The sequence below is a fragment of the Lynx canadensis genome, chromosome B2, assembly GCF_007474595.2.
Source record: "Lynx canadensis isolate LIC74 chromosome B2, mLynCan4.pri.v2, whole genome shotgun sequence".
NCBI lineage: Eukaryota > Metazoa > Chordata > Mammalia > Carnivora > Felidae > Lynx > Lynx canadensis.
In genome coordinates this window covers 87,377,058-87,400,808 of record NC_044307.1, presented here as the reverse complement: position 1 = coordinate 87,400,808, position 23,751 = coordinate 87,377,058, and the positions used below count along the sequence as shown (strand labels likewise).

The window sequence follows — 23,751 nt, the reverse complement described above, 5'->3', positions numbered from 1 at the left end:
GACAACTACTTCCACATTACTGGGGATACGGTGAACACTTGACCCTGGAGTCTGGAACTGGGGGAGTAAAGAAGTAACACAGAGCCACCTACACCTGCTTGCATTGGCATCAGATGTATTTGAAGGGGTATTTGCTCTCACCTTGAGATTACAGTTATTCACAAAGAAGATAATTAGCTGAGAATTTTACACAATTACTCCACATTAGAAAATGAACCACAAATCGAAGGATCCTATTTTGCCTTTGGGAATCAAAATAGTTGTGAGTTTTGATATTATTCTGCTCATTTCAGTAGCTGTAAACATGAGGGACAAATAGATATTTCATGAAAAATCTGAGTGAGAATGAGACTAAAGTTTCAATCCCCAGAATGTTTTCTTCTCCCCAATCTCAGGGCCTGTCTCTGAACACTTGTTGGCTGCAGACCTCTATTATCCCATCCTTCGAAGCTACACACAAAGCTTAATATAGAAGCATGAGGCAGCAGAAGTGTGGGTGCTGGTTAAAGATCAGGCAATACAGGGGTGCCTGGGTGGCTCAGTCAGTTGAGCGCCAACTTCAGCTCAGGTCATGATCTCGCAGTTGGTGAGTTCAAGCCCCGCGTAGGGCTCTGTGCTGACAGCTCAGAGCCTGGAGCCTGCTAGGATTCTGTATCTCCCTCTCTCACTGCCCCTCTGCTGCTTTCTCTCTCCCTCTCTCTCTCTGCCCCTCCCCCACACATGCTCTGTCTCTCAAAAATAAATAAACATTAAAAAGAAGGTTAAAAAAAAAAAAAGACCAGGCAATGCAGATCCCAAAAGTGCCTAGGTGCTTATTTTCTGGGTTTCCACCCAAAATAATTCTGTGAATAGTTGGAATCTAAGTCTGGAGGGAATTCATGCACATTAAGAGAAAGAGGACACTGAAACAGGGGAAGTGAATCTGTCAAGAAAAGGGGAAGCTTAATAAGGAGGAACAAGAGGAATGCTGTACCCTGATAGGACTGAGGCAGCCCATGCATGCTGTTCTGGCACGATAAGAGAATTTCAAATGCCCAAAGCTACACATAGTCAACAATCAGTTTAAGTAAAATCCTCTGTACTTTTGAGAGACACAGAGAATGCATTTTGCAGTTTAAGCAAAGCAAGTGCAATTACGTTTCTAACTGTCTGTAAGTACGTGATACAAAACTTGGGGGACAGATTGACTCCAAAGTTGGCAGGCATGGGATGGTCTGGCTTAACCTAAAGCTGTGTAGTGTATACAGAATCTACTTCAGATGCCATAAAGGAAAACTTCAGATGCAGTTCTTCTTCAGAGCACCTGAAAAATAAGTGTCTCAAGACACCCAAATGAATGCCAATTGAGAGAGGCACACTGTCTCATGATATAAGGTTAGGTGGAATTTGCAGGAAGGATAATAGAGTTGCAGTGAACTATCTGCACAACACTGAGTTCCATCTATCCCAGAAGACAGCAAAAAATTTGAGTGGAACTCAGAATTTAAGGCCAGGGACATAGACTTGGGACTCAGCTGCACAGAAAAGGCAGTTGAAATCATGGAGCTAGAGAAGTTCATCAGCATAGAAAATGAGCTCAAGGAGCTTGAGAGAATATGTAGAAATATCTGTTTTTAAGGAAGAGATGAATGTTGTGCAAAGTTTTAGGAGATATAGGAAAACTGGTGCCATAAATGCCATTGGAATAAAAGTGTTTTTTGCTAATATTAACATTTTATTTTCCTTCTTTGCAGACTTTTCCTTCACACATAAATAAATAACATTGGATCATATCATACCTGTTATTTTATAACATTCTTTTCCCACCTAACCCTACGTCATGAACATTTTCCCATGTCATTAAGTAGTCTTAAAGTTATTTTTTAATCGCTGTTTTAAAAGCATTTCATTGCAGTTATGTACCATAATTAATTTTCCCCTTTTATTGTACATATTTAAAAATCCCATTTATTTGGACTTTCAGGTTGTTTTCTTGGGAGGGGAGGCTATTTTAACAACACTGCAATAAACATTCTAGTGTAGAAATATTTCTATGGCTCTTATGTGACTTCCCCAGCATAAGTTCCTAGGTTTCAGAATATCTTGGTCAAAGCTTATTGAAAACACTTTAAAGGCTCTTTTTTAGATGCATTGCCAAATTGTTTTCCAAAAGTGTTTTTCTCTTCTCAGCAGTGTATGAAAGTAATGAGACAAATGTATTGAACGTGAAAAAATATCTCATAAATGTAAGGAGAATATTTAATATCATTACAATTTTAGAAGATCTGTTTCCAAGACTGCTATGAGCATCTACTGATGGGACTGCCTCCGAGCAGTTGTGGGTTTTTTTTAAGTTTTTGAAATTATTTAATTTTTTAAAAATAAAAATTATATATATTTAACACATACACTATGATCATTTGTTATACATATACATCGTGAAGTGAGGACTAACTATAATCAGATTTTGAAAAAAACAAGGAAAGGTCAACAATAGCAAATACCTCACAACAGCATAGAAAGCTGAAGAGAAAATGATTATTGACTTTGGCGACTACATAACCATTGGTGGCATCTGAGAGAGTAATTTCCCTTGCAGGGAGGAGACACACACCATATTGCAGTTCTCAAGAACAAAATTTTATTGCAATTTTTGGTCCATTAATTTTGTTTCCTATGAATGCCTTGTAGTTTTGGAAATTTTTTATTGTATGATAGGGAAAACAGTTTAAAAATTCAAATAAATTTTCTATTTTTTCAGGACTGTCAACTTTTATCACCACTCTTTTTTCTCCATTTTTTCCCTTATCCATATTCCATCGATTTCCTCTTTGAGGACTTGGGTTGGGATTCTCAGATCAACAGCTTCATCCGTGACGAGACAAACCAGGGAGAGGCTGTCATTTGTATAAAGAAAGAATAAGCCCTTGGGATTCAGTATGTGGACTACCATAAATATCAAACTTGATTTTTGTTTTTGTGTGTATGGGAATAGCATTTAATGTCACTCTTTGAGTCATTGAATGGATGTCTGTTGAGCTCATTACTGTTTCTTGTTCAGAGAACCCTTTATGGACATCCACTCCATAAGTTTATTACCATTTGTGGGAAAATATTTGACCCAAATACTCTGTGCTCCTCTGTGACATGGATCATAATTCTATCACAGTGAGCTGTTTCCTTTCCGACCCAGAGATATACAATCCAGTCATTCCAGATACACATAAATCCTGTTATTTCTTTTATAGACTCAATCTTGAGCACAAATCTCATTTCTTTTCACTCCTTTCTGGTTCCCAGTTTGAGAAATATCTCCCCCACCTTCATATTCAACAAGGTAGCTGGTCCTAAAGCTGGGCATTTGGGAAAATTCAGAATGGTCAGAATTCTGAAAAGAACTTCTCTGATTCTCTCTGGAGGATTCACATTTAGTACCATCTAGGAAGCTATGCAGATGTCTCAGTGAATGGACTCATTTCCAATTCCTCTTGAGTTGGGTGGTTTAAGGGAAGACTCTTGGTATCCTCGCTCCTTGGTGTCCCTTTGTTATGTTGGCATAAAGAAAAAATCCAGATACAGTAATTTCTGAGAAGTTGGAAGGTCAAACTATATTATGACATATTTTCCCAAGTTTTGATAGATATTCTTTGCCTCTCTCTAAAAAGAGGTCATCACATTCCCCAATCATTTCTTTACAGTTATCCCAGCTAACTCTTAAAATGTTTCTGGTCAAATAATGAAGATCTAAAGGTTTGATGCTTTGGGGAAAAGAGGTTCAGGATAAAAGTAATATCCTACCAATTATAATTCCTAGTGATATTTTGACTCTTTTGTTGAAGAAACACTATTCTAAGGCATACAGTTTGTCTTTTGTGTACCCATCCAAAGTTCATTATATTTGAAGGCCACGTGATTTTCAAAAATGAATTAGAAATGTTTGGTAAGAATAAGAAACTCTTAAATATAGAGAGCAAACTGAGGGTTCCTGGAAGGGTAGGGGGATGGGCTAAATGGGTAATGGGCATTAAGGACAGCACTTGTTGGGATGAGCACTGGGTGTTTTACATTAAGTGATGAATCACTACATTCTACTCCTGAAACCAGTACTACACTATATGTTAACTAACTTGAATTAAAAAAAAAATGTTTGGTAAGAGATGTTTTTCCAAATATTTCTTTGTGGAACACACTTTGACATTAGAAGAACTCATAATCTGACAAAATTCTGAAGAGAACCTAACTAATGCTAATAGTGTGAATTAGCTAGTTTCTTAAGGGCTTGTGTTATAGACACAAACTTTGCTTTAGATAAAATAAGAGTTTGAAACCACTATGATTTTTTTTGAAGTCTAATTGACATATAATATTATATTAGTTTTGGGTGTATAGCATAACGATTCAGTATTTGTATATATTGCAAAATGATCACCCACAAGTCATCACACATAGTTATGGGATGAGACTTAAGATCTGCTCTTAGCAACTTTCAAATATGCAATACAGTATTATTTAACTATAGTCATCGTTATGTGCATTACATCCCAGGACTTATTTGTAACTGGAAGTTTGTACCTTTGACCCCCTTCACCAATTTTACACTCCCCCACCCCCATCCCTGGCAACAAGCAGTCTGTTCTTTGTACCCATGAACTTTATTAATTTTTCTTCTCCAAATTTTTATTTAAATTCCAGTTAGTTAACATACAGTGTAATATTAGTTTCACCTATAAGACTTAGTAATTCATCACTTATATACAACACCCAGTGCTCATCACAAGTGCTCTACTTAATACCCATCACCTATTTAACTCCTTCCCCCACCTCCTCCCTTCCAGTAACCTTCAGTTTGTTCACTATAGTTAAGAGTCTGTTTCTTGGTTTGCCTCTCTTTTTTCTCCCTCCACAAATTTGTTTTGTTTCTTAAATTTCACATATGAGTGAAATAATATGGTATTTGTCTTTCTCTGACAGACTTATTTCACTTAGCATTATACTCTTTAACTCCATCCATGTCATTGCAAATGACAAGATTTCATTCTTTTTCATGGCCAAATAATATTCCAATGTGTGTGTGTATATGTATGTATACATACGTATATGTATATATGTATATGTGTACATATATGTATATATATGTATATATATATGTATACACACACACACACACACACACACACACACACCTCTTTCTCTTTATCCATTCATCAGTTGATGGGCACTTGGGCTCTTTCCATAATTTAACTATTGTAGATAATGCTGCTACAAACATCAGAGTGCATGTTTCCCTCGGGATCAGTAATTTTGTATCCTTTGGGTACCTGGGAGCTTTAAAACTACTAAGAATACCAGCATTTCCTCCAATATAAAAATAATAAGAAATTAGCTAAAGAGTATCTTAGTCAAAACAGGAAAACCAAATTAAAATGAACTTTTTCTGATAGAATATTTTTAGAATCACAGAAATGATAATTAGAAATAAAATAACTCTTAGTTTAAATATTTAAAAATTTTATCACTGTAAAGAAGAGCACAGATGTGTTTCCCTTAGTTTAACAGGAGAGGCATTACTGTTTGGATCAGACAGAATTCAGTTATGCTATTTTTATATTAATGCCCTGAAATGATATCTGAATATATAGTTAATTTGAGTGTTGTAAAAATGGTTGGGACAAGAAGGTAAAAGTCATCATGCTACCTTATGTAATAGAAGTAGAAGCACCACAAAGCTGCTCCATATTGGTACAGTTAATGTAAAAAATAAGTCTCTAAAAACAATTTGAGAAATTTGTACTATGCAAATTTATTCAGTATAAGAAACTTCTGAAAATGACAATTTGTAAAACAAGTAAAAACTGTATTATCCCAATAACAAACATCTATCTATAAATGTGTTTGATAATAATTTATGTGCTCAATAAATAGATCTAAAACATAGTGTAGCAATCATTTTATTTAAAATATGAATTATTATCAATACATCAAATATATTAAAAATGCTTTTTTTATTAAATTCAAAAGTGGTATTACTAACATCAGACAAATGTTTTTGAGTTAACTTTTCATTTGTGGTTCTATATTTTGCAACGATTTTTAACCAAGGCCATTTGTGACAATGTTATACATTTTCACAATGGTTGACCAATCTTTCACTCCAATGTACAACTTAATGTTTCTTTTTTTTCTTAATGTTTCTTTTAAAGTTATAGTGACTAAGTTTTGAATCTATCATGGCACCCCTATCATACTTCAGGTAACCAATGGACCTAGATTGTTCCAATATAACATGTTTATGATTTTGTTAAGTGAAAATTGAAACCTTGGCCACCCCATTTGTTATTATAGAAACAGAAATTCCTCTCTGCCTTTTTCTTTGTCATGTTTAATCCTAACATGACAACATAAAACATTTTGATTTGTTGACTTGTATTTTCAGCTGTATCAACAAATATAGCTCTTTGCCTCCATTAGCTATTGCTTCTTTTCTCTTTTCTGTAGCCAGGAACCAAATGTGTTACTGCATTAAGAGACTTAGCCTTTGGAACCTTGCCCTCTTCAGTTCTAGGCCACACAGAATCATTAGTATAATGTTCCTCAAACACTGTCATAATGCTTTTCTCCTCTATTTAAGAGCAGTTAGTAACTTTCTATTGCCTGTTATATCAAATATAAAGCTTTTATGCTAAGAGTTAATATCTGTCTTCATCTGACCTTTTCTCTTTTAGCTATCTCATTTCTTCTTGCTCTTTGGCACAGTCTCTCTGCTACTTCCAAGCCATCTGGTTGTTAGTAGCCCACAGGATTTGCTTCTAACTGCTTTCCTGCCTGTGCAGATGTCACTCCTTGAATCACTGGGTGCCCACTGCTTCCTGAGGCAGTCCGTTCCATCTTCGGATAGGTCAGTTAGAGAGCTTTTCTCTTTACTGACCCCAAATCAATTACAGTATACAGTATAAGGTTTTCATTTTTATCTTTGTGTGTATGGCAGTCTAATGAGGTCTTCTTTCTTAATTGTTTTGTATATGTATATTATGTCCACAGTGGCGCTGTTTATCAGCTGTGGGGAAAGATCTCTACATCTGGCAATTTTGCATTTCCATACCCTGGTCTACCCGCCCACCACCCCAGAACCACAACAGCTCAAACTCTTAACTCTGAGCACAGTATGTGTTTAATACATATGTGATAACGAAGCTTTATTCTATATATGGAATTATTTATATGTGAAAAATATATACTTAAGTATATGTATCAAAGGATAACAGAATCTCTATCTCAGAAATGATTTTGTGAATTTTAGTTGCACAGATACAATGCAAGCCTGATCATATGCAAGCTCAGCCCACACACAAGGCAAAATGCTTAAACATTACTAATTGTTTGACTCAGAAAGCAGTACATTTTGCATGCTTATCTATAATCGGTTATCTTGGCATTGTTACTACAAAACAAAGACAATTATATCTTTCAAAGAGCCTTTGTAGCCTGACCTTTTATTAGTGGCTCTAAATTGTTATCATCTCCAAATGTCCTTGCATTTTAAGCTATTTCAAAAATTGTGTTTCCATAACAATTTTAATGGAATCTCCTGTGAAACGATTTTAATCATTGTAATCAGCCACATCATATAATTAGATTTTAATCAGGACCTTTAACAGTAATCTGAGAGTAGACACTTATAAAAATGTTATGTCTGTGTGGGTTTCTTCTTCTGACCCCCTCCTACCCCAACCATGTGGCACTATAACAATTGACCATGGAGAAAAAAGTTTGCTTTCCATTTGTCCCACATAATGTGGAAAACATTGCCCAGGAACAGGTAGGTAGGGCCATGATCAGTCGATGTCTAGTAGAAAGATACACATATAGTGATAGGCTTTTCACTAAGGCTGTTGCTTCTCTTGTGACCAATAAACACTGACTTATTTGTAGAATGGCCACTAAGGTTGGGAGTGTACCTCTGGGCCATGCAGAAGATTGGAACTCTGGGGCATGGTTGGCATGGGGTGAGGTGGATGGCATGGGTGTGGAGGAACGGTGGGGAGGGCTCATCTACAACCCATATTACTCTATTGTACTGCTTTGCAGGTCCTGAATTATCAGCAGTGAATTAATCTTTTTCAGTTCTTATTATTACTAGATTTTGTTAAAGCCCACTTTTATGTCTTCCCATTAGTCATCTATGTAATTTTGGAAGGCAAAATGCATGAAGCTCAGAGCTAATTATGCATTCTATTATGCCTTTAGATATCTGGATGAAAGTCATGTTCCAACGCTCAATCCCTTCCCTAAAACTCATTTCCACGAGTGATGACTTAATGATCTATTTACTTTAAAGGTTTGCCTTTGGGGACAATGATTTTCCTGGTTAGCTCATTTGAAAGAATAGACTTCTCTTTCATGGAATCTGTAAGTATTTAGAAAAATCATTGGGAGCTTTGAAAATGCAATTGATACAAAATGTGTTGAAATCTATGCTTTGACTATCCCTAGGGAGAGGGGACCCCTTTATATCCATGCAGAGTATGAGAGCCGTAGTGTCCAAATTCTCAATTCTATTTGTTAAGCATGAAACCAACCAGCTGTGGAAGCAGTGTGGATGAGGGCAAATTTGCAGCTTTGCAAGTCCAAAGTCAGTGTGTGTGAATAAAAGAATGATAAAATGACACAGTTCTCAAGTAGGATGATTGTTAATCAGTTTTCCCTGATCAGTTTTGTTCTTCCACCATTAATAGCCAAGCTATCATATTATTTATAGCTAGCTATCTAAGAATGCAAACATTAGCTTCATGTATGCCTTTCACTTTGATCTCTTAATTTCCTTTTTCCCCCTGCAGTTTTAAAAACAGCAGTCTTCAGTAATAGCATCCATGACTTCTAGGTATAGGTCATATTGTTGGTTACAATAAAGAGATATTTTCTTATGTTTTTAACAGCAGAGTGCAGTATTTTGCAAGGAGAGATGCCTTTGTGAGTTAGGATAGATATATTCATTTCTGTTAGACTATGCTTTTTCTGAGCTTTTATGACACAGTTCAATCAGAATGTGTGCAAAAACCCTTCTGCTATAAACTCTAATATTGGTAAAACGTAAGTCATAAATGCAACTTCAAGCAAGTTCTGGATTTAGTGAGAACAAAAGCAAGGTGGATTTCAGGTGAGGACAGACTGTCTCCCTCTAGATGTCAGTGTCCATTCCAGAACCACACTTGCGGCAAAAGATTTCCTTGTTCTGGGTCAGGAAGCCTTCCCCCACCAAGGAAACTGAGCACTTCCCACAGTTGAAGCATTCGCTGTGCCACTGCCGGTCTTGAAAGCAGATAAACTTGGCACCTTTGAGACCTGTAAAGGAATTGCGGAAAAGAATATTCTTTCAATGAAGGGATTAAGCATTCCATCAGGTACTCTTCTAGGAACTGGAGATAACAGCAATGAGCAAGTCTATGTAGAGGCAAGTAACCTAGAAGAGAATGCTGCCTCCCATGCCCCTGTGTCCATCTGGGAATGTCGCCGTGGGCAAGTTCCCCCTTGAGATCCAGCCTGATTCTCAGTCAAATTTTTCTGTAATCTACACAAGTAGGTAGAATCTGAATATACAAACCAGGTATTTTTGGAAACAGATGAAGATTGCCTAAGACAGATAAGGAAACACAGTAGAATGCCGTGGGAAGAGGGAATGGATTTTGAAGTCAGAGATACCTAAGTATGAATATCTTCTTCCTGCTTTCTTAGAAGCAAAGTGAAGATAAAATAAAATAAATGTATACTTTTTAGCCTAGTGCCTGGTGTTTCAATGACTTTTAGTTCTGTTACCTCTATTCCTATGGTCAATTTTGCTTCAGATAAAGTTCCATGGTCATATTGTGGTGTGGGGCACAATTTTCCAAAAGCCCCAAGTAGAAAATTTCATCCAGACTATCGTGGAGTTAACCTAACATGACAACCTTACTACCTTGCCCAGAGACAACTTTAGCCCAGGCTTGCAACAAAGATCTGTGAATGTGATCACACTGGCCACTGAGGCCATGCTATCCAATGGTTAGTCTCTAAGAAGTACTTTATCAGCCTCTACCATTTCAATCTGGGCTTCTTTAGCTGTAACATTTCTATGAAAGGTAGAAGAATTTGAGTCTTCAGTGAGAATCTCTTTCTATACCCCTAATATGGATCCAGGTTACAATTTAAATAATTGATTTTGAGGCATTGAAAAGGAGAAAAGGTGTAGGGATTGGGAAGGAGTTGGGATGCCTTGGGCCTTTCTTTATTTGCCAAGGTTTTTCCAAGTGATCATAGTGCTATGAACTTCCTGTGATTTGCTCCTTACCCATAGAGTGAGGCTTAAATAGTTCATGTGTTGATTCACATACAGTTTCCAAATATTACATTTGGGGAAGCAAAAAAGGTGAATAAGCATTCTATTTCAGATAAACTCTCCTTAAATATGATAATGAACTTTTATTTTCATACTAGAAGTGTTATTTGATGTCTTTACATATAATTTACTAGTTCATAAATAAATGTACATCAAATTTCTCTACTTTCCTTGATTAAATTTATTGCTCACTTATTTATGATGCTATCATTACTTGCTAATAAGAGTAAATCAGTAATGAACCAATTAATTCCCTGAATGTTATTCAAAACATTAATAAGCTGACTGCAAGAATCATGTTCTATATATGCATGAATCATCTTTGTTCATAAAACTAATTATTACACATCTTGAATTTTGATGCTCATGAGTTTTTCTTGATTTTATTAGGTAAGCCTGAACAAGTGGTAAATGTAAAAATAATTCTTCTAGAATTTTACAAAGAGAGAAATAGAAGCGTCTGGTAGTAGGAATTTAAGGAAGGCCTGACTCAGTATGTGAGATGTTTACAAACTGTTTCAACTTTGGATGCATTTACTCCCTCAGGTCATGAGGGTCATTTACAGTAAGGAAGTCCCCCAGGAAATAAGTCTCTGGCACCTGTTTTATTTGGCTTCATTTATTACTGAATATTTTGTAGAATAAGAGCTAGCATTTGTTGAGCACTTGAAAACGAGTCAGTCACTATTGTTTTTTTTTTTCTTTAATGTTTATTTCTGAGACAGAGAGAGACAGAGCATGAGAGGGGGAGGGGCAGAGAGAGAGGGAGACACAGAAATGGAAGCAGGCTCCATGCTCTGAGCTGTCAGCACAGAGCCTGACGCAGGGCTTGAACTCACAGACCGTGAGATCACGACCTGCGCCGAAGTCAGAAGCTCAACCGACTGAGCCACCCAGGTGCCCCACAAGTCAGTCACTATTCTAAGCCCTTTACTTATATTGCTTCACAACTCTGACCTTACCTTTATGAAAAGATATTATCATCAACCCTACTTGGCAGAGAAAAATTGATGAACAGAAAGGTTCAAGCACTTGCCCAAATCAGCCAGCTGGTTTATGGCAGATCTGGGATTCAATCCTAGGCCATCTGGCTTCAGAGCCTATGCTCTTAACTTCACCAGAGTAAGTCTGAATTTATCTATTGTAAAGACCATAACCAGGAACATTAGCATTCTTTTCTCAAATAACATTTGAAACTCCTTTTACTCAAAATAAACATGGAAGAAGGGTAAGACGTGATCCTCTTCAACTCCTCATTTGCAAGTAAGGCAAATGAGAACCTCAGTGGTGAGTCACTTACCCATGGCCACACAGTAGTCAGGGCCAGAGGCAAGACCAAGTCTTTTACTCCCTAGTCCAGAGCACTTCCCACTACATCAAGCTGCTTCACTTAACCCAGAAACTTTGAAAGGTTAATCCTATCTTAGAGGGCAAGAGAAAAAAAAAGAAAGGTTTGTAGAAAGGTTTGTAGTTTGTTCAAATGAATTGAATTTATTCTGATGGGATTTAAAAAAATCACATCTGGAGACTCACAGATAGATTTAGTTAATATAAAAAAGTATTTTGAAAAAAATGTATTTTGAAATATTCTAATATAGTTTCTTAGGTTGGCACATTGTTTGCATGAATGTGCAACTTCCAACAGATAAATTTATGGCCGTATAAGAACTCCCTATGGTACATTAATTCAAATGCTCAATTTTCAAGAAACACTACTTCTTGCAAAGCTTATGATTAAGATAATTATCATAAGACTGATTATTCTAAATTAAATACATAATCCTGTATTTGGATTACTTTTGGGTCAAATCTGTGGTTCCTGATCATCCTTATGTTACATGCAGAACAATGTGTTTTTTTTTTTGGTCTGAGCCTGAAAGAGCTAGGCTCAGATACTGATGTGAAACAATCCAACAGAAAAAAAAATCACTTAGATACATGAATCTGTGATAGATCAGAATTGAAACTCAAGTTCAGGGCTCGTGGTAGGCTCTTTGCAGGTCAGCATTAGCCACTGAGTACCCAGGAAAATTTCAACCCATTTTGAATTATTTAATTTTCTCATTTCCTCATGGAAGTCCTCCCTTTTTTCTGGATAGTTCAAGAAAAGTGTCATGGAATAAATCAAATGCATCCATTGGGCAGTAATCGCAGATTCTACGGAGATTGTTGAGCTCTCAGTACTGATACATTTCTGGAAGCCCCATTTTCTAACCAAAACTGGTGGATATAGTGGCTTAGTCTTTTGACTAAGGGGTTGCCAGATGTGTAGAGGCAGGAGAGCAGAGTGGTTAAGAGTTCAAGCTTTAGAGCCTGATAGTCTGGGATTGCCAATGCAATCCAATGCAAGGACTGGGAAGGTGACATGGCTGAGTGATGGGGACAAGGTGTGAGGAACAGAGCAACGGGGCAGCCACTGAGCCTATGACAGAGACCTGGCAGGGGAATGTGAGGGTAGTCTGCTCATCCCCGGCAGGCTCTTCGTTTACTTTTGACCGCAGAGAGGAGTTTTACATGAGTTGTTTCCAAACGTGCAGGCCAAACAAAACACACCTGCCAGCCAGATATAGCCATGAACCATGTGAGATTCTGGAAAACATGGTGCCCTGTGCAGGCAAATGGGACCTTGTCTGTTTGTCTGGGTAACTCTCTCCTTCCCCTTGTAAGTCAGTGAAAACCTGCCAAGCTGGGTTTGCAGTGAAACACTTTTTCTTTCTTTGAAGAGTTAACTTTTATTTTGTGATATATTTGAAGATGGAGGAGGAGGAAAAGGATAAAATAATCTTTAATACTGTGTTACACAAACTGAACTAAAAGAAATGAAATATGATCTAAGAATACAAGGAATGGGAAGAGAAGTACAGTTCTGACACATTATTAGGTGACTATAAATGCCTAAAAGAAAAGCTGCTGGTTTTCTCAGGTTATGCCAACTTCAAATTTTACTATAGGATTAGCATTCTTCAGAAGTATCTCTGAGGAAAATATAATGCACTATTTTACCTTGAAAAATATATGTAATTGGATCAATTTATCATTTGTGATATTTTCAAATCATGTCACATGTGTTCTGTTCTTTCATCAGAATGCTATCTTGTTTTATTTCATCTATTCATAATTGAAATGTCTCATAAGTGAATAGAGAGAAAACAGAATGATACACTTGTTAGAAGCATCTTAAAATGAAGTTTAATTAATTCCTGACCCTGGCTACCCTAATTATTACAGCTTCAGATTTGTACAATCCTTGCATTTAATTAAAACCTTTTCTATTTTAGGGTTCCTTTGCCCTTGTTGGAAATTAAGTAGGATTTGTATTTATAAGTATCCCTTCCTCCCATTCAAATCTTTAAATGTCAGGCCTCCTTGTGAAGTTCTTCTCTGAGCTCTCAGCGTATCCTGTTCTCCTCTTTCCATGAACTATTACTTACAGTCATTACCATTACGTTTATTTATTTATTTTTAAAATATTTATTTTTGAGAGAGAGAGAGAGAGAGAGAGAGATAGGGAGTGAGTAGGGGAGAGGCAGAGAGAGGGAGACAGAGTATCCAAAGCAGGCTCTGTGCTGATAGCAGAGAGCCTGATGCTTGAACTCACTAACCAGGGCTCAAAGGCACTAACTTTGAGATTGTAATCTGAACCGAAGTCAGATGCTTAACTGACTGAGCCACCCAGGCGCTCCTCCATAAGGTTTAGTATTAATTACCCTCTATAGAACATGGCTACCCTAATTACGCTATACATTTGTCTTGAGGGGTCTGTGTAATGTTTCTATTTATATATGGATACCCATGTGTGTGTATCTCAAAAAGAAACATAAGGGAAAGATTATATATATATATATATATATATATATGATAATATATATAAGGGAAAGATTATATATATATGGGAAAGATTATATATATATATATAAGATTATATATATATATATTTTACTTGCCTTTTCTAAATTAACTATAAAGCATCTACATAGCCACAGCTGTCCCATTAACGGACCATATTAAACTGAAGAACTCACCAGTAATGGGTTTGGTGCAGGCTTCACACCTTTTGGCATAAAGATGGTTGTAGCAGTCCACACAGAATGGATAATCATCTCTGGACATAAACTCCTCTTCACAGAGCTCTTTCCTACAGCCACTGCATAGAAAACACTCTTTATGCCATGGCTGGTCACGAAATGTTATCCCACCTGAAGTCACCACCTGCCAAAGGACCACAAAGGCAGTGACCATGGAAGCTATTACAATTCAGACCTGTCATGATCCTCTTCTGTGCCCATGAGTGTACTTTGGGTTACTCCATCCCCTTGTGTCAGGATGTCCTTTCCCTGTGGTTTTTTTTTTTTTTTGAGTCAATATGAGAATCAAAAGGCTATAAGGATTAAGTAGAACTGGCAAAAAAAAAAACCACTATATATATATATATATATATATATATATATATATATATATATCCTAATTTTTCTCCTATTGTGGAATAGAAAAGAACTAGGGCCATAACAGACTCAGGAAAATGAAAAAGAAGTAGAGCCCTGATTCCTTTTCTAATCTTTAACTTTCATGTTGGTCTTCAAAGGTCTACCATTAGAACGAAGATATTTTCTATACCATGTTCTTACTTCCATGTCTAGCTTTAAAGGATATTGAAAAAAGCTACTTTTCCCTGAAACCTTTCTTCCAGCAGAAGCAACCCTGACTATTATTGATAAGCACCATCATCCACTAATAATGACTAATATTTCTGAAGTGTGTTTTCAGTCCTTAGTCCTGTGCTAAGGGATGGCCTTTTCTTATGTTCCTAACATCCCGACATAACCAAGACTCTTATTTTTTCCTCCTTTAAAAGGTGAGAAACTATTGAGGGTTACAGTGGCCAGGTCACTTGTCAGGTCACACAACTAGCATGCAAACCTAAGCTGACTCCATAGCCTCTATACTTAACCAGTAATATAATATTGAGACAAGGTTAGTTTCCACTAATGGCAGTTGGTTAGTCCTTGCTGAATTAATGAATAAACACCAAAGGGAAAAACTTTTGGATAGCAGTTCCAGTATTATCTCTAGTACAAATGGGGTGCTGTGGCAACTGCGTGGGTTTTCAGCTTTGGAACTCTAAGTAATGAACACAGCTTGTATGTTGAACCTTAATGTGTGATGTGCTAGGGTTGTGTCAGAGAAGCTTATTATTCCTCCATAACATACATACATACATACGTGTGTGTGTGTGTGTGTGTGTGTGTGTATGTATATATATATATATATATATATATATATATATATATATGTATATATCCATCCCCATGGATTAAACTGGCTTATATAAGTCTTTTCAATCCACGAATAGTACTTTTTAAAAGGCTGAGATATCTTTATTTAGAATCAGATGGGTAAATATTGAACAACTCTTCTTGGATAGCAGTTTTGTAGTCCTAGCATCTTTCGAATCCATGGCTATTGAGCTCCTGGAGTAGCTGTGGAAACTGGAATTTGCTCATGTGGTATCTGAGATGATTCCTGTGATCGTTGTATCCAAATTCACTAGATATAGAAAATGTGGAACCTATGCAAAGCCATCTCATTGCTGAAAAAATTTAAAAATGTTGTCTATGACACAAGCTTTTGAAAAGATTATTCTAGGTGTGCCTGGGTGGCTCAGTCGGTTAAGCGTCCAACTTCGGCTCAGGTCATGATCTCGCGGTTTGTGAGTTTGAGCCCTGCGTCGGGCTCTGTGCTGACAGCTCAGAGCCTGGAGCCTGCTTCAGATTCTGTCTCCCTCTCTCTCTGCCCCTCCCCTGCTCACACTCTGTCTCTCTCTGTCTTTCAATATTAAATAAAGGTTAAAAAATATTAAAAAAAAGAAAAGATTATGCTAAAGATATTTTTAAGCCTTCCAACAAATCTCTTAAACATTAAAGATATTTAATAGAAAAGTTATTTTTCCTAAAGGAAAAAAATGTATACTATTCTAAATAAGTAAATGGGAAACATAATGGCATGTGTGAACTGAAGCAATTTAAAATACCCCCTACTGATTTCAAATGCCTTACCGCAGGCACAGCAGAATTGAAGATTCCTTTCATTTGTTCAGTCAAATTATTAGCAGGCAATGCTTAAAAGACTCAACACTTGAAAAATGTATTCACAGCAAAATAAAACTTGATATATAGACCAAAGACTATTTAATTAGGAAGAAGAAACTCTGGAACATTAAAAATAGTTTGCTTGTGATTATGTTCCTTTTGAAGAGGCACGCGGGCTAAGATGAAGTCTAACATCTAGGTTTGGTGTTTGCCACTGATTGATCCCAGGATTTGGAACAAGTTTCTTCTCTGGCAAAGTGGACGCAGTATTGGTTTTGTGCTCAGTAGACAAGAGCCAATGAATCACAGGACACTCTGGGAAGCTCGAGGAGTTTGAATTTAAAGCACTTGTAGTTTGAGGTTACTTGTTTTTGGTAGAAAACAAGTTTTAGTTTCACAAAATAAAATCTATGAAAAAAGTTCTAAGGGCCTGATTTTTAAGTATTTTTTGCCTATTTTGTTTGTGTTATATTTGGTCTCTGGTTTGAGTTGAAACAAATTGTTTTTCTTCAGCTTGGGTCATCTTGATCAAAAACATTTATATCCAGCTTTCCTTGAATGGCTTGTGGTTTTAAAAATTAAATAGAAAACAATCTGGCATGTTGTGGTCTGTCTACTACCCAATATAAATATTTCACAAAGTTTTCATGACTTCAGATCATGTCCTAAATATAGGACAGGCTCCTATAACCTGGGAAATGCCAGTGCTTTACTCTCTAATAGTACTTAGCACTGATGTACTGGAGAAATTCCCCCTCTGAATCTTTATAGCATTGAAAGAAAGTTTATATTGCATTCCCAATAAATGGTTTTGAGGTAATTCCAACAGGTTGCACTAATATTTCAGCTTAAGTATTTAAGAAAAATGACCTGAACATGGCCAATTTATTGTCCCTCAAAACAGTAAGATCAACCTACCATTTTATTCCAAGAATCTGTTTCTAAAATGCTTGCCATTGACCCTGGTGAGTCTTCTGAGTTTCATATATCGCAGGTTCATAGCATCTGAGGGTTGCTTATAAAGCCATTTTTAAAGTCAGTGTTTCTGGTAGAATGAAGGAAGTCTCCGGGTTTAAGATGGTTTTACATTATGTTACTATCAATTGTAATTTCGGCCATCATTATAGTATAATCAAGATTATAATCCAATTATTATAATTTAGGAGTTTATTGATGCCTCTGCAAATGCAGTACTCGTATTTTAAACATATGTAGAAAGTTACTGTGTGCATATGTTCCCATAGAAAGAGGTAATGAGACTTCTAGCTGTCCAGATGCAATTATATAAATAGTCTTGAGATCTGCCAAAGCAGCTCATAGATCAAAAATGTTTAGACAACACTGCATGCTCATCACAATTTATAGTGTTACTTTAAACTTATGATGTCTCATGGGTCAAGGATTTCTTCAAGTACATCAATATCTATTTTATGAAATACAAACAGGTTTTATCAAAGTGATAGGAGTGACTTTTTCACATAAAAAAAGAATTGGAGAAAGTTTACTTGAAAAGCTTGACTTTTTTTCTTATTGGAAGATATGTTTTCAATGGGTATCCAAGTCAAAAGGCTGTAAATGACACTCTGGAACTGAAGCAAAGGAAACCACTTGCCACCCTTATTCCTTTTTCTGTCTGTATGTCTAATGAATTTCTCTAGTGGTCTTGTCACTCTCTTGAGTCTACCTGTCTACTCATTAGAAATATAAAAGCCTCAAGCCAAGAAGACATTTGTGTTGCTGGGACATAATGTGAGAAGTTAAACATTCTGTTTAAATTGGTTCCCTTAATGATTCTGTGAGACAAATTCATATTCATCTGAAAGGAAAGGGATCAAAAATTATTTTCTAAGAAGTATCTTGTATTCAACAAGAGATGTGTGTCCTCTACCAGAATACATGAAATCTTACGTAACAGCAGCAAATGGAATTGGAATATCTATAGCTTTTGGAACTAAAGTCATGTTCTGGGTAGAATTTTATGATGATAAAAATAGGTGGCCATCTTCACTGTGGCAGGCAGTGTGCTCTTGGACATGCTGGAATTTAAAAGTAACATGAATGTGTAAAGACAGACATAACATGATAGTATCAGTTCATTCCAAATATAGAATGAAGTTAAAAAGCAATGGTCCGGAAGGATCCACAAGCTTCATCCCCTGTAGATAATTACCTTCTTACAAAAGCTGCAGTAGTGAGCAAACTCCTTCTCAAAACACGGTACACAGTAATTGCCACTCTCTTTGGAAATCAAAGGTTTAGTTCCTATTGGCTGTCGGCAATGCTCACACACAAAGCAGGTTTCATGCCAGTAGTTTCCCTTAAATTCCATTTTACGGGAACCTGTACCCCACAAATAAGAAACTGTTAGTACAAATGAAACATCATTTTTTTAAGTAAAGATATGTCAAGTTATTTAGAATATATATTTTAACATTAAGATGATAAGCTAATTGTCTTTATAGAAAAAATAGTGTTTTGTTGGTTTCTAAAACATTTATCTGAAAAAGAAAAAGAAAAGGTAGAGCTCAGCCATGATGATGATGAATTGCTCTTTTACTGAAAACTCTTATGCTGTGTAAGCTACAATTTTGAGATTTGAAAGTACAACTAGTGGAGACTCTGAAAGGCTGCATGTGGGTTAGATAGATTGGGCCATAATTATCAGTATTGGGATATTAGGAATGCCTGGGGCACCAACTCTCAGGATGGATGTTGTGCAGTTATGGTCTTCTAGAAACTCTTTTGAATTCATAATAAGAAAATGAGAGAGAACCGTGTTGTTATGCTGATGTCCAGAGGGATTTAGTACAGAATCAAAACTGCAAAAGTGCTTGCCTGAAAGTATAATCATGTACATGAATCCTTGTCTTCCCTAGAAGGAATAAAGATGACTGACCCTCAAGCTATATTTTGTCCTGCTACAAAATGATGGTTGGCCCCATTCTCCTATGATGGATTATGCTTCCTGATGCCATTGTTTATGCCTAGGAACCGCTGCTTAATGCACTGTTAGTGTTATTGGTTTAGATTTCATCTTTATGGCTCAGATTGTGGTTGAAAATGCCTGTATGAATTAACTTTACAAAAATACATAGAATGCTGTATTTTACCCATTCAAAACAGAACAAAATGGTCTTTTTATTTCTGAAATACACTAAGTGAAATCAAGAGATAGCAAGATAGATGTCTTTCTCAAAAGTAGGGTTTTCTTAGCTACTATACTCTTCCTATACTTGGGCATAATTCAAAGTGTTACAGCTTCCGTTAGAGACCTGAACTCCCTTGTGATCTCACCAGGCATGATGGTCTTCTTGCAGTGGAAGCACTTGGAGGAGCACTCGTTAGAATAACATTCTGAGCACAGCAGTCGCTCATCCTTGGCAGCAAAAGGCTTTTCCACCAGAGAGTGATTGCATTTGGCGCAACTGAAGCATTGTTCATGCCAGTGTCGGCCTTTGTAACAAAGATCCTTCGAGACAGTAAATACGAGTTAATTAAATGTGCTTGTGACAAAACAGGTCATTTTATAAGACTAAACTGAACACTCCTGGGACTCTGGTACCAGTAGTTTGTGCTGGTAGCTTGAGGAAAAGTTGTCATTGATAGTATTACCCATAGAGAGGAGACTCTCTGGGGCAATTAAGAGCTAGAGCCTGGGCTTTCTTAGTTGGTCAGTAAAGACAGATGGAAAATAAGTGAACTTTTTCCTACTTTTTCAAATTTCCTCTCACTCCTTTTCATAAGCTATAAGAGGGGCTTTTCATGGAATGATTCTTATCTTTACGTTGTGATATCCTATTATTGTCTGAGATTAAACAAAATGCCAACACCACAACAAAGACAAAAAAAAAAAAAGGAAAAAAATACAATAATGTGCATTGTGAGAGGAATGGACCGTGTCAGGGCACAATGGACTTAGTGGAGATGAGGCTGATTTGAAGTCAGAAGATATAGATTTTTGAAACTTTAAATTTTCAATTATTTATGTATTTATTCATTTATACTCTTGTCATTCCAGAAATAAATCAACATGTTAGCTGTGTAGCTTTGGGCAAATAACTGAACCTCTTTAGTCTTTAGCATCTTAAACTATCTTCTAAGATCACTGTGAAGATTAAAGTATATGTCATATTTCATAGTGCTGAGCATAGTATCTGGTGACCGATGGTAACTTTGAAGATGCTTATACCCAGAAATAGAGCAATGTGGTATTAATAGTCAGTACTAAAGGAAACAAGGCATTCCAAAGCATTTGTCTGCTTGTTTGCATGCAATAATTCTGGGAATTGAAGTGAGACCTACCTTGGAATCTGATTCAATTGGTTCTTTGCATTCCTCACAATAGTTAGAAAAAATACGATCATAACAGGAAACACAGTATGGATTGTCATTCTTCAGTATGTACTTCTTCCCAAGAAGTGATGCTGTGCAGTATTGACAATCGAATTGACCAGTTGTCATTTTGGTTCAGTCCTATGAATAAGAAAATGATTCATGTTCATAAAAACAGTTTTTTTTCTAAGATAAATTATAAAGCCTCAATAGGAGTCAAGCACTTGAATCAATTTGTGTCTTACACAAAACAAACAAACAAACAAACAAAAAAACCCCCACCAACTAGGAAAATATGCTGTAGTCATGATGACATTTGGGAGTGATTTAGGAAAGGCTACTCTCCTATTTTGGCAGTTCCTGTGTGTTTTGTTAACAAAATGCATTAAGCCTGCAGCCAGATTGTGAAAAACATCTTTTATTCATCATTCACTAATGTGAACTTCAATAAGAATGTGATAGGTGTTGAAAGAGGATGGTTTCACCCCAAGGATATAAATACGAACTGTTGATAGGGCTTTCACTAACTGTCATCACTTACTAACTTGCTGGAGAGTTCTGGAGGAGAGTTCCTTGGAAATCACAACAGTCTCTTTTACTCTAACTGCAATGGAAGTTGATAATCAAGTACATTGTCATTTTCTAGGCCATTCTTTTATTTCTCAAATCTTTATTGGGCACCTAATGAGGTTTCTGCACGTTAGTCCTAAGATATTCCGTGCTACATACTTTCTGTTGGGACATCCTCCTTACTTGTGGCTTCAACCTCCCCAAATATGATGTTGACTCCAAAATCTGTAGCTAAAGCTACACTTGCCTCCTGGGCATCTCCATTTAGATGGCCCACACTAAGTTGGCAAATAAAATTTCTGAGCCGGTAGGATTTGGTCCAAGTGCTAGGTCTTTATGACTGTTGTTGAACCATTGCCCAGATGTAAAAGTGCAGCCAAACCATCAGTGGTAGAAAAGAACTCCAGGCTTCTCCAAGGTTTAGGACTAAACTAATATGGATATAGAATGGTTAATAATAGCAGCATCTTACAGAACAAAAACCTGGTGTGAAACATAAAGCCAAGGCAAGGATAAGAACTTGAGTTATTCTATAATAGGAAAGCATGAAAGAACAAAACATATGGATTTCAAAAAGCTTAACTGGGCATTGAACACGAATGTTTCATTGTCCCCCAAGGTAGTACCACTGATTTTCTTGGAAAATGAGACTCGTTACGTCTGGACTTACTAGAATATATTAGGAGCTATGAATATTTTCTAATTCTCTACCTCAGAAATTTGTTTTTTTAATTTTAGCAAAATCAGAAAATTAGTTATTGTGATGCTTTTTACAGCATTTTTAATGCTAGTTTTTATTTAATACATTTAAATTGTATTCCCATACGTTTTTGCCTTCTATTTTAATGGTTTTTTCCAGCAGACTGTCTTGCTGAATATATATTGTCATTAATTCTGTATGTAGCAGTTTTGTTATATTGTTCCTCACTAACAGAGAAGAGACTGAGGATTTGGAACATGTGGAGTTTTTCCCAGGAAAGATGAAAACTCCTACCAGAAAGTTCCCAATGGAACATGCCAAAATTATCTGCAAGGAACATTGAATTCCCTATTTGATTAATTCCACAGAACTGTCCCTTCCAAGTGAGTACAAACACACTCAGAGAGTTAGTGAGGACTTGGAAACAGGAGGAAAATAGATGTGATTCCCTTGAAAGATTTTCAAATGCGAGTTTTAATCACATTTACAATGATCATGTGTTTATGTCTTAATAGTGAAATAAGTTATATACCTTTAACTTTCATCACAATATCATTTTATATATTTTATAAATATATAAATATTGATACCACCATGTATATCAATAAATATAAATATTTCTCTAAATAAGTATCCCCATCCTAACCACATAATAGGCCTTACTCCATATAGAATTCTTTTTTTTTTTTCCATATAGAATTCTTAACAAAATGAAGCATACTTAAAATTTTTTTTTTTTAATTTTTTTTTTTCAACGTTTATTTATTTTTGGGACAGAGAGAGACAGAGCATGAACGGGGGAGGGGCAGAGAGAGAGGGAGACACAGAATCGGAAACAGGCTCCAGGCTCTGAGCCATCAGCCCAGAGCCCGACGCGGGGCTCGAACTCACGGACCGCGAGATCGTGACCTGGCTGAAGTCGGACGCTTAACTGACTGCGCCACCCAGGCGCCCCTAAAATTTTTTTTAAAGAAGAAACTTACTTCTTATCTCATCTTTTCTTTATGGTGACATCAGAGGGTTGGGTAGGGTGAGAACAGTCATTTCAACACCTCAAAACCTTGTGATTTTGCATTTTATAGAACTATACAGTAAGATTTAGTCTAAGTCAATATGTATTGAATATATACTCAGTAATATTTGAACTCCCTGTCGTCCTGAAGTCTGGATTCTTCTAGCTTAACTCTTACTTGGTAATGGTGAATGTAATTTGAGGTAAGAGAACAAACTAAATGTTCACTTTCTTATTCTTGGTTGGGAAAGATACACTGAGAAATTCAGCCCTCATTTTCATGAAGTCTCTCATTTAGCTATGGATGTATGAACACATCCAAATAGAGTTTCTTAAATAGAGGTGTTATAACCATATAAATGATGCATATTCCACTAGAACCACGGAGTTCTTAGGGAACTAATAGAAAGAGGGTGAGGAGATATAGTGTCAGGAAACCTTCTCAGAAAGACTTTAAGGAAGTTAAGCTGTTGGAACACAGGAAAGAAGGAAGGAGGGAAGGAAGGGAGGGAGGGAGGATTGATCTCGATTTGGCAGGAAAGTAAGAGGAAAAGACAAATGGGGGAATGGTATGGGTTCTCTTCTGATGTTGGGAAATGGTGAGTCTTGTGAACAGATTTTCACCTTGGTACATTCAGGATTAAAGAAGACTTTGAAGCTAAAGCTTTTTAAAGCTATTTGAATTTTTTAATTGTTTAATGTT

The 23,751-nt window shown here is 36.4% G+C and overlaps 1 protein-coding gene across 1 annotated transcript in view; it reads right to left on the bottom strand.

Annotated features, from left to right (window-relative positions):
- Positions 1–6,002: 6,002 nt before the first annotated feature.
- FHL5 (four and a half LIM domains 5) overlaps positions 6,003–23,751 on the bottom strand; it is a 44,081-nt gene continuing 26,332 nt past the window's right edge. The window contains exons 2-6 of the mRNA XM_030315997.2: positions 20,737–20,907; positions 19,729–19,903; positions 18,605–18,774; positions 14,371–14,557; positions 6,003–9,318 (exon numbers count right to left, since the gene is read on the bottom strand). Of these exons, the coding sequence (XP_030171857.1) occupies positions 9,155–9,318; positions 14,371–14,557; positions 18,605–18,774; positions 19,729–19,903; positions 20,737–20,895 (855 nt within the window). The 5' untranslated portion in view covers positions 20,896–20,907 and the 3' untranslated portion in view covers positions 6,003–9,154. The remainder of the gene's footprint in view (positions 9,319–14,370; positions 14,558–18,604; positions 18,775–19,728; positions 19,904–20,736; positions 20,908–23,751) is intronic.